The sequence below is a fragment of the Kryptolebias marmoratus genome, linkage group LG17 (genome assembly GCF_001649575.2).
Source record: "Kryptolebias marmoratus isolate JLee-2015 linkage group LG17, ASM164957v2, whole genome shotgun sequence".
Lineage (NCBI taxonomy): Eukaryota > Metazoa > Chordata > Actinopteri > Cyprinodontiformes > Rivulidae > Kryptolebias > Kryptolebias marmoratus.
The window spans coordinates 14,856,576-14,868,283 of NC_051446.1; the positions used below are offsets into that span (position 1 = coordinate 14,856,576).

Genomic DNA, 11,708 nt, shown 5'->3' on the forward strand with positions numbered 1-11,708 from the left:
CTTTATTATAAATGAATACATCAGTGTAGAAAATATAATTTATGTGTTAGACGTAGCTATTACCATTTATATTCAGTGATTGGGTAACTTCACTGACTTGGCTGAATCCATCATCGGCTCTTGCTTTTTGTCCGCTGTCTTTTTCTGGTTTTCATCAAATGATTGTCACCTTCTCATGACTGATATGATCTAATCGTATAAAAGTCTAAAAACCAAAAAGTCAGAGCACCCATCTCCTGAATGAGCTGAACGTTTTGGCACACGAATGGTTCAACTGGCACGAAGTGTGCAGAAGTAATTACACGGGGAAAAAAAACAAATTAAAAAATCAAGAAACAGGAAAACAATGGCGTGAATGCTGAGTCAGCATCCTGCACGAGCTCAAACCAGAGTCAAAACACTTCTTCTTTGAACAAACAGCGCGCAGTTTCCTCTTTTCATCAGTTTGACGGTAGTTTGTTTGTTTGTTTGTCAGTCAAAATCATTTTTCTGCAATTTAACTAGTTTCAGAGCATCTTTACCTACAATAAAGAGAATGATTTAATCTTTCTGTGCACTCATAGTGATCTCTGCTCACCGTGGAAATAGATTTTCCACTCATCCATAAGTTTTGCGCTCCTCTGTCATGTGCTTTTTTTCCTGAGTACGAGGTTTTCCCCCTCCTCCTAAGGGGTTAAGATGTTTTCGCCCCTGAAACATGCTTCCCACGCTGCATCATTTTAACCATTTTCAAAGTAAATCTGGGAATTGTGTTGCTAAAGCATAGAGATTAAAGACCAAAAAGAAATATAGAATTATCTAGAAATGTATGAACTGGAACCTAAAACACTGAGAAAGCAGGGGAACAGCTTCCTTAGCAGAGACATTGGGATTTTTCTGACGTCCAAATATGGATACGTTATATCCGCTTCTCACACAACTAATCAAACCAAGTCGAAAAATATCTCTGCCTCATCTAAGCACCTCCATACTGTCGAGTGCTGTCATTTCAGGAGACGGAAAAAGGCTTTTTAACGCATGGGATCACCTAACTCGCAATCAAAGGTCGGAGATTCAGCTGCACATGATTACCAGCTGTAGTGTTTTACCAACATGGATATAATCAAGAATTGTAATTAACAAGAAACAATTCAGGCAACACCTTTTATTAATGAGGAAAGCGCTTTGTGTTGCTGACACAGTTATTAATGGATTAGTATTGTGCGGAACAGGAGGTGAAAAGGCAGTCGAGTTCCACTTTTCTTTCGTTTGTCTTTTAGTCATTTGTCCTCGAAAAATATCAACAGTAGCTGCATAAAAAAAGTCAGTGATCTTGATGTAAAAAAAAGTCCTTTTCCTAAATATTGATGCTGTCTTTCTTTAATTTATTGCTAAAGAAACCTGCCACCTTTCATGCCAAAGTTTTAACCTAAACCTTGTGCAATCTGATAGTAGCTCAGAGTATGTGTTGAGGATGACTCTGAGCTACTACCGTACCCCATTTCAGCCCAATATCTGTACAACAGAAGGAGCAGTAAACCTAAAGGACATGTTGTATCAGGAATAAATGACTTTCATTTTCCTTGTGGCCCTTCCTGCTCATTCTCTCCTGCCACGTGTCCAACTCCCTGCGTGTTTTCAGGGCCGCGAGGGCATGACATGCTACTACCTGACCCACGGCTGGGCGGGGCTCATTGTGGTGGTGGAGAACCGCCACCCCAAGTACTACCTCCACGTCTCCTGTGACTGCACTGACAGCTTCAACGTGGTGTCCACGCGCGGCAGCCTCAAGACCATCGACAGCGTACCGCCTTTACACAGGTACGTGCGCCCGTCCCGCTCCCCCATATCGTTCTCACGCCAGGCTTTATTTCACGAACTTCATAATATAACAAGAGACGGGCAGAAATCTTGAGGGAACGTGTGACACAAACACGCTTGCATGAACAAAGTGGTCCCACAGAGTCGGAGCTCTGTGCTTCGTAATAATCTTCCTCAGGCTGGATTCAGCCACACTTTAATAGCTTCTGTTTTCTGTCTTACTTATCTCACAGTTGTAGGCAGGCAGACGCACTTGCGCACTGAAGCCGTTCACACATCATTAAGTTTTCCTGCATTTAGCTTCTCTTGCGTTCATACAGACAGATAACGGTTCACATTAATGCACGTTTGAGACTTTGTCACTGGAAAGTTACAGCCAACTGATGTGAAACTGTTAAAAGTCCCCATTTATTGACCATCTCTTCATTATGCAAATAACAGCCCACTGCAGTTATTTAAAAGATATAGAATTGCAATTTTGTGTTTCATTTTATAATATTTTATTCACTATTTAATGTACTGGCGGGACACAGATTAAAGCCTTTGCATCAGTAGTTTTACTCACGAGAAAGTTGTATCCTGTTCATCTTTATAGAGTCAGTAAACCTTTATTTTTACCATACAGTATAACACTTTATTATTTTGTCTTTAAAATACATTCAGTTAGATGTGCTAATAATTAACCTTTTTCCTCCATTAAGGCTTTGACTTCTTCAAATCTGGTTTCATGTTTTGCTAATTCAAACTTCTCTTGTGCTGCTATAGTCCATCAGTAGTTAAAGACATATTATTTAGGAGTTCTTAAGTGTGAAGAAATGTTGCGATATTTTATATTCTAGTATTTACCTTTGTGTTTCTGCTCTCTGCCTCCCCCTGCAGGCAGGTGCTGGTGGTGCTCTCTCAGCTGGAGGGAAACGCTGGTTTCTCCATCACCCACCGTCTGGCTCACCGTAAGGCAGCCCAGGCCTCTCTGGGGGACTGGACTCCGACCAAGTCCACCCACAGCCCCCAGCTCACCCCGGACATCGACGGCCTGCACCGGCCCAGGCCGCTATGACCCCCCCGCCCCGCTTTTTATCCCTCGAACCCTATAGACTCCAATCCAATGAACTGTCTGAGCACTGAAAATGAAGGCAAAGGTAGGGACGTTTTTGCCTGGAGCCCAAAAAATGTAGAGGAAGATGTGTTTTGTGTGTCCTCTTTTTTTTTTTTTTTTTTTTTTTAAATGTAAAACATAAAGGTAAAATCTATAGGCAGCGCTCTTGTGCTCTCCTTTTAATGCTCCATAAACAAAGCTGTTTTTCCATCATCTGCCTCCTGCCAAGTGGATGTGCCATGTCCGGATGGAATGAGGGAAACGTGATCTTTTTTTTTTTTTCCTCATCACCTTCGAGCATCCAGTTCAAACTACTTTGAGTTCAGGATGTGTATGGACGCTGGAAGTCTCCGCTGTATGTGTGATAGATGTCAGCCCTCGGTGAGCTTCAGAAACTACTGAGCCATCTGACTACGAGTCAGACACTTCATCTACGTATCGTCCACAAAGATATTTACCAGGACGGGACACTTGGAGTCCTCAGAATGGTACATCATGAGCCATACCCATCAAACATTATTCATCGTGATCTGGGTTTCTTTTCTACAGTCTTACTTGTTTTTATGGCTGATCCTTCTTGTCTTTTCCATAATTGTGAGGTTGTCAACAAAGCCATTATCCACACAGTGCTGTCTAACTCAGGACCAACCCTTATTTTGTACATTAATCTAATTGTCATGGCAGGTGCCCAGAAAGCTGCATTCTTTCTCCGTTTGTTGTCCCTGCTGTTGCTGTTAGTGGTGGAAGCACTTGGCGGTTTGCGGTCTCGGCGGCGGGGGCGGGTCGCCGCGCGGACTCCTGCCAGCTCTCCTGAGACGTTCGGACTTCAAAAGTCAGTACATATCTTTCTTGTGCATCCTCCCGGTGTAATATCTGGCTGCGTTTTCGCATTCTAGGCTTGTCGCAGCCAGAGAAGAAGGTCAGTCCGTATCCATTTTTCCCCACACTCGCCCGTTTGTCAGTTTTTAAGCGTTAGCGCGGCTGATGAGCACTAAAGGGACTCGAGTTGCCACAGGGGGACTCTTAAAAGGAGTTGCTGAATTTACTTCTGGAGATCAGGGACTACTTTAGCTTGCTGGGGAAGAAGCCCTAAGCATCTACGTCGCCTCCTCCTCCACAGGAACATAATAACAGCATGTTAGCAGCAACAGAAACGTCTTTATTAAAATCACAAGTGATCATTTCGTCAGAGTTGGCGGCTTTATAAGACGAGAGACCCCTGAGACGTTCACTTCAGCAGTTGGTTTTAAAGTACAGCTGTTTTATGTAGGTCACCGTTTAGGTCAAAGTCTCAGTTCTTCAGGTCAAAGCCATTACTCCTGAGTCTTCGGTCCTCACCTCACCATGGCAACCCAGTTGTTTCAGAGAGAAAAGGAGAAGATAAATGCGGTACTAAAAGGAAAGGACAAAGTGGGCGACTTTCAATTTAAAGTTGCGCTGTGAGATGTGGGAACACTCGAAAGCCTGGTGCGCTCATACAAACACCGACTGTTCTGTAGAGATTTAGGATCCAAATCCTCGGGCGGATTGTGACACCGAGTAAAACGAGTCGTCTCGTGAGCTCTGTCCCTCCCGCGACCCGTAGCCATCAGTCTCGTTCCGCGTGTTCACTGGGAGCGCCAGGCTGTTCTTCACCTCCTCTCCAGAACAGCTTGCAGGGCCGCTCCGTCATTGGAAAGTCTCCCTAATTAAATCCCGTCCTGAGGTAGCAGTACGTATGTTTTCCTGGGAAACATCCCGCGTAATGACCACTTTCAGATGTCTGCGTGTCGTGTGTGGGAGTGCGCGCGTGGTCGCAGCCGTGGAGCTGTGAATTTAGTGTCTAATTTATTTGTACAAGTGATTTTTTTTCTTTTTTTTTCCAGGCCTGTCTTTTTTTTAATGAATGCTGTTAATTAACCGGGCTCAGAAATGATGGATAAAGAAATGTGATAAAAAAATAAAATAGATTGGCTTTATAGTTTGAGCCCGGGAGGATTAGCGTGACATGAAATGATTCTGCACTGAGACGCCTGCAGAGACAAAGGCACCTCAAAATGAAGCATCACTGCTGGCATCACTTTACATTTACATGAGATTCTTATTTTATTGTCTCGTTGTTGTTGTTTTGTGCTGCTTTCTTTTTGTCTGAATTGTCATGTCGGGGCTCTTGAGTTGTGTTGGTGGCTCCTCTGCTGTCAGGGCGCCCCCTGCTGCTGGGAGAAGAAACTGTCGGTGCAGCCAACACAATGCCTTTTTCTCCCCTCTCCTTTGTCCTTCCTCCCTTGTAAATTGTACAGACTGCAAACCTACATGACGAAATATTTTAAAAAAGGAAAGGAAAAGGGGGGGTGGGAAAACTCCGCTGATTCTTTTAAATTTGTTCAAATAAAAGTACGATAGTAGAGATGAAATCAGAACCCTAATGTTAAAAGGATAAACTCTGACGAATGTGATTATATATTTTATTGATCTTTTTTTTTTTTTTTTGGGGGGGGGGTTGAGTGTATAAATATGTATGTTTAGTTTTCAATCTCAGGTTCCAATGGACCAAATAAAATTTTTTAAATTAAAAATCATTTTTGGTTGTCATACATTATTTGTTTCTCAACTATACAGTTCTGTTTTTTCACAGAGCAACGAGCGGAAACTTGATTCTTTTTTTGTATTTCAGCTACTGTATTTGAACTTGGAGTACTTAGAGATAACTGATGCTTTTAAAATTAAAGAAAAGAAAAATGTATTCTATGGAATTTTGGTGAAACGGATGAGAAAACCCAGCCCCCTTTTTGGAGCTCTATAACTCACAGCAGAAACATCATTCAGAGTTTAACTAATCACAGAAAGTTGGACTTTATATGTCTGAACTGGTGCTTTGTTATCTCTTTTGGTTTTTATACAATCATTAAAAAATAGGGACTGGTTTTATGCTGGTTGGAAGGTTCAGATCACTGTGGTGAGTCCGGTTAGAACTCCAAATAAAGCAGTCTCACTCCCGGGTGTTCAATTAACTTGAATTTGCTGTTTATTCCTTACTTGACAGAACTCTGGGTGTGTGTGGTTTCTAGAACAGATACAGAATAATGATATAACATCAGTATTTAAATAATCCCAAATAACTAACTGAAATTCTGTCACAGTTACATGATGACTGACTACAATATTAATAATTTCCATACGTTGCTTCTAAATAACGTAACACACGAAACCCGCGTTGGTAACTCTCATTAAATGTCCGCAGGAACAAACATCTCAACAAACATCAATTAAGAGTGAAAACGGCACATTCCGCTAAATAAACTACATTCTTAACTTGCAATGTTACTTACTTCTATTTTCACGCACACAAGTCGAATGAGTTGGCAAACGAACTGTAAACAGCAACTAAACAACACAAACTTAGGACTGTAAACTCCGGTGCAGCTTCTTTCTCATCTCTGCTCTTCCTGGTCTGCATGCTGCTCACTGGCGGTCTAGGCTCCGCTCCTTAAAGGGCAAGCATGACAGTCTCCCTTTAGGCAGCCTTTTCCACAATCATGATTCAAGTTTTACGACTTTCAGAGTTTTGTTTTTTTGTTTTTTTTTCACCCAATGTTTGTCTGACAGTGGTCGATGTGACACTTATTTTTGAAATCCATCTTTGGGAACAAACCCTTCTCGCCACCACAACATTTTTGGTACATGTACAAATTGTACATCAAAACGTAGGGATTTGTGTCTCCTTTCGCCCCAGTGTGTCGCTCACCGTTGCAGGACTTCCAGTTTTCTGTCAAATCCCCCCAGAATACAGAGACCATACACCCAAGCTTCACAGTTATATTTTAGTTCAAAATGCTCTCTTCAAAACTGGAAGTGAAAGCTCTTTTTGTTTTTTTACTTGTCATATCTCTTACATAAAACTGTAGAAATCTAAACATATACACACAGGACTGTCAGTGGGTTCTAACGCTCACGCTGCAAGAATTTACAAGATCTGACTTGTAGGTTTTGCACAACAGCTGTTTGAGGCTCAATATTCAGTCTGTGTTTCTATCTGCCTCTCTTGAGTTTGCTGTCAGGAAGTTGGAGACACAGGTGCGTGGTTACCATGGTGACCAGCTGTAACATTGGTTCCCTTTACACTTCTTGCTCAGTTTATACGTCAGAATGTTGGCTTTGATTATTACAAAGTTGATGTTTGGATTTTAATGCTGATATTTGCCCCCCTCCCAGCTTCTTCTCAGCCCTCCCTCCCCACCCATTAGCCCTCAGATGACAGCAGCATTCCACAGTCCTCAAATCCACTCGTCCCCCACTTTAGCTCTTGGGAAAGGAGGGGTGGAGGGTTAAAGTCTTCGCCAGACCCCCCAGCAGAAACGCCAGACGGGCTCGGTGAGGCGGCGGCGTCCAGCAGAAGGAGCTGTCCGTCATCATCACCAAGAAACAGAGGGGGTCAGAATAATCCAGGAGCCTCCATTCGTCTTGGGTCGAAGGTATGGCTGCTAAGTCGTCACATTCTCTTCTCCTTAGGTTCTCGTGCGCGGCCAGGCAGGGTGAGAACGCGCTAATGCCGAGGCCGGCGTGGCACGGGAGGCGCTCGATATCCTGAGAGGCCAAACGGTGGACACGGTCAGCTGTTTGAGGGGTAAAATGAAGCAACACCCCCCCCCCCAATCCTCATGGGAGATCTGTTCATTTCCAACCTCTCTGGGGTGGGGGTGGGGGGGTGTTAAGAATAAGCCACGGGGGTAATAAAAAACATACACCACACTAAGTGATACATGCGATTTTTGTGGTTCAAAAGTACGTTGCCAAGTCTGTAATATTTCCTCTCTCCTCTAGTGGAGACCAGTGGCCGCAGCATGGCGTCCCAGACCCCGGCCCTCCCACCATCCTTCACTCCAGGGACGGACAGCGTCTTTTCTGACCTCTCTGGCTTCTACTCTCTAGACTCCAACGTCCCTGGACTCTCGAAGGTGATCCTCAACAAGCTGAACATGAAGGACTATGGGGACTACAGGTAAAAACTAGAAGACGTTTCACCTCCCGACCTCATATGATCCCTGTGTGGGTTCTGATTACCTCCTGCTGTCCAGAGGCAGAGGCAGAGGTGATGTTTTTGTCTGTGGCAGCCGATATGCGTTCTTTCAAAAAAGTTCTGGGCCCTTTTTTTGTTGTTCTTGGCGCCTATGTTCTATTTTGCCAATAGTTTGGTGTTTATTTTTCTTTAGGGCTGCTGTTGAGGGGAAAACGAAAGGAATCTCTTTCCGCAACTACAAGGAGATGTTCCAGAAGATGGAGGAAACCTTCAAGTTCTGCACCGGCTGCAATAAACTCCCTGAACATCTCGCTGAGGGACAGACCCTGAAACGCTGTGTCAAGTGAGTGGAAACCCCCCCCCGCCCCGGTGAAGAGTAATGCTTACGGACCGCACAGATCACTGCCCGCTCTCTTGAACGCAGCCCGATGTGAATGGCTAACGGTATTTCTGCATTACCAGATTAACATTGATGATAGCTGACAATCAGAATCTTTTCCGAGCAAACCGATCCCTCCACCCTCATCCGCTCTGTCATCGCGCCGGCAGGATGTCGGTTTGATATTGTCCAATAGCTGTCATGTGTGAAGCATTACCAGCTGCCTTTGTATCTGCAGCACAATGATAAGTGACCCAAGTGTGGATAGCACTACAGTGGTGGACAGCGGCCAGCTGCAAATATAGCAGAGCCCCCCTGGCTGTGATTCATCTCTCTCTTTAACGCCGAATTAATCGCCGCTGAACGCAAAACGTCCCATCGTTCCCTGTGGATGTTCTAAGGATGATGAAGGAAATACGGCAGGTCGCATTTACACAAGTGTCCCTTTTTGTTTATGAGCCTGTTTTTTGTTTTTGGTTGTTTTTCTTTCTGGTGCTCGGTTACGTGCGCGTTCCCTTTAAATTCTCAGCTGCCACAGCCTCTCTCAATGAACCCTAAAATATAAATGCCGACAAGTGAACCCCTCACTCCCCCCACGAGACCCTTAATGTCAGAATTAGTGCCCGCGATCCAACAGTTCCTAATGCCGACTTTCTACCATCTTCTTAATTATTTTATGTGATTGGTTAAATTTACAAGGACACCTCTGTTTTCTTACCTTGTTTTCTTCAATATATCCACTTGTGGGCCTTTTTTTTTTTTTTTTTTTGTTTTCTTTTTCCTCTTAATCATTGATCTTTTCAAAAAAACAGTCCAAGTTTAATGTTGACAAAGTCTGGATAANTTTTTTTTTTTTTTTTTGGTGGGGGGGTACTGATATGCACTAAGCGCACCATGATGGACTGTGGTAGTTGATAAATTATTTTATGTAAATTTTTGCCGCCGCCGGCTTCAAACGACTGCAAAAGGTAATGTAACCGAGTCTCACAGTGCCCCAAGTGCTGCCGACTGCCAAACCTTTAATCAAACACGTTACCTCATCTCATAAAGTGTGTGACAAAACACACACACACACAAGCCCACATCCATGCATAAAGGCTGCAGAATCAGTAACATGAACTATCATAATCAGTCCTTTTTACTTTTTCTCTGTCCTCAAAAAAAGGACAGAATTTATTTATAGCATTTTTTTTCCCTGTAGGAATTAATGTAAGAATAATGCTGTTTATATGTTTACAAAAACAACAAACTCTTCATCTTTTTATAAGCTTTAGCACGTTGGGTGCAACCTCGGGGATGTCTGATACAAATATAATGTTTCTGCCAGAGAAACCGTGAGATGCAAAATTTAAATTGAGAACTATTATAAAAATAATTAAAAAAAGCTTTTGCATAAACCGTTATGAAACTATTAAAGATTAAAGCTGTTTTAAGGGAGCAGAAGAGACTTCGGAACTGGCCCTGCTCCGACTAGCTGTGAGCTCATCAGTCCGTGCAGAATTACACTGTTTCTCTAGTCTGAGTCTGTTGAAAGCGCTATCTACAGCAGAGGAGATATTAATTATTCAGAACCCCACTGAAAGACATTCAAACAATCCTTTTGCTCCTTTATACTGGTTTAACCCAGTTTACGTCTACTTCCACAAAAGATTTTATAATTAGCTTTAGCTTACAGTAGTTGAAGCTAAATCCCATTAGCATCCTGTTAGCATCAGCTAGGAGCAGCTTTGAGTCGCAGTTTTGTCTTGTACACTGGTACATCTTGTGTCTGTTGTTACGTTCTCTTTTGTTTGTTCTCTCGAAGGTGTTTGAACGTGTACTACTGCACAAAGGACTGCCAGAGACACGACTGGCCTCAGCATAAAAAGGTCTGCAAGACCCTGCGACTGGTGGCCATTGACAGACTAGTGGAGTGGCTGATGTTCACTGGTAACAAAGTGAAGGCAGACATGACTAAAAAAACAGCAAAACAGCTAAATCAAAAGGATTTAAACACTTATTTTAACACTTAGCAACAGAAATGAAATGTGTGATGAGCAATAAGTCACTTAAACCTTTCATGCATGCTATGTAGTTAGAAATTAGGACAAGATCAACTTTGTTCTTGGATTTTTGTTCCATAACATCCATCAGAAATCCCGATCTTTGACTTCTGCAGGAGATCTCCCGTTCCCTACTGAGAAGTGGTCAAAGTCAGCCGCGGAGGTGACGAGCTGGGACGACTGGCTCCCCATGCAGGGAGACCTCGCGCCACGTCTGGACAAAGTGGTGTCTGGCGCCAACATGGCAGCTCTGTGGAAGAACGTCAGCCGGCCGATGCCGAGCGACGACGACTTGAGACGGTCGTCGTGGCGCATTCAGAGCGAGTTCCTCTCGCGGGCCCTCACGCTCGGGATGGCCATGCGGCACTTTGGCCTGGACCCGTACGAGAAGCCGCTCACGGTTCACCTGGCGGGGGCGTCTCACAGCGAGACGATGGGGGCCAGGCTGAGCGACTTCGACGAGCTGAGCCACATGTTCCCGGGACACCAGGGCGTAGAGGTCGTGATGGTGGGGCCGGAGGTGGTGGACGGCCCCGTCGTGAGGCCTCCCCTGAGAGCCTTTGGCCCCAAACACAGCGTCTACATCAGCGCATACAAGGGGCTCTACCACCAGTTCTGGGAGGACGTCTTGGAGAAGGAGGAGGCCGTGAAGCCGGACCTGGTGGTTGGATTCCATCCTGGTACGTACTCAAACCAGCCTTAATCGGGCTGCAGAAACAATGCTGCTATGAATAGAAGCAGTTTGGCTGAAGCGGTCAGCTGTCTCGGGGAACCTGAGCCTCGTCTTCCTCTCCAGCAACCTCTCCGTGAGAACAGAGCGCACGGGAGATGTTTAACTCACTCAGTCTGGCCTATTCATTAGTGCCAGGCTTTTAAGTGAGGATTTGGGTGATTTATGGCAGCAGCTGGGAAGGAGTTTGGCTCGCGGTCGCCGGACTCAGCACAATATTAAACTGGCCTTTTTAAAGGGGAACCTCGGGCCTTCGTAGGCGGGAAAAATCAATGCAGATCATTGATTCTGATGCAGTCTGAGGACAAAACCTTTCCTTTCTGAATTATGTATACAAGGTAATACTTTAGAAATACAATTAAAAGAGAGTTTGGAATAAAAGTCCGCTGTCGGTTTATTCAGCGGCACAATGACTGTTCTCCTCCCAGGCTGAATCTGTCCCCTTGAACCCTTCGACCAGCAAATCTGCGGTAAATCTCCGACCCAAAATGCACCAATACCCTCCCTCCCCGCTGAGTTATCACCTTAGGCTCCACTGGGGCTAAATATACAGGAATCAGTCATCCAGCTTGTAAACTGCCCCGGAGCTTGGCTGCATTTCACGCAGCAAAGCCTGGCAGAGCACTGCATTATGACGCTCCGTAAGCGATTGGGGGGGGGGGGGG

General features: G+C 44.4%; 2 protein-coding genes across 4 annotated transcripts in view; both read left to right on the forward strand.

The window, feature by feature from the left end:
- Positions 1-5,197, forward strand: part of capn15 (calpain 15) — a 38,697-nt gene extending 33,500 nt beyond the window's left edge. For 2 of the 3 annotated variants that reach the window (XM_037980648.1, XM_017418326.3), the window contains exons 11-12: positions 1,622-1,800; positions 2,680-2,857. In XM_037980648.1, coding sequence (XP_037836576.1) covers positions 1,622-1,800; positions 2,680-2,857 — 357 coding nt within the window. Of the gene's footprint in view, positions 1-1,621; positions 1,801-2,679 lie in introns of all 3 variants that reach the window. The other variant, XM_017418325.3, reaches the window with a different exon arrangement.
- Positions 5,198-7,186: 1,989 nt separating this feature from the next.
- Positions 7,187-11,708, forward strand: part of LOC108237130 (putative protein MSS51 homolog, mitochondrial) — a 6,821-nt gene continuing 2,299 nt past the window's right edge. Inside the window, exons 1-5 of the mRNA XM_017418354.3 lie at positions 7,187-7,347; positions 7,697-7,874; positions 8,086-8,235; positions 10,076-10,200; positions 10,430-10,993. Coding sequence (XP_017273843.1) covers positions 7,717-7,874; positions 8,086-8,235; positions 10,076-10,200; positions 10,430-10,993 — 997 coding nt within the window. The 5' untranslated portion in view covers positions 7,187-7,347; positions 7,697-7,716. The remainder of the gene's footprint in view (positions 7,348-7,696; positions 7,875-8,085; positions 8,236-10,075; positions 10,201-10,429; positions 10,994-11,708) is intronic.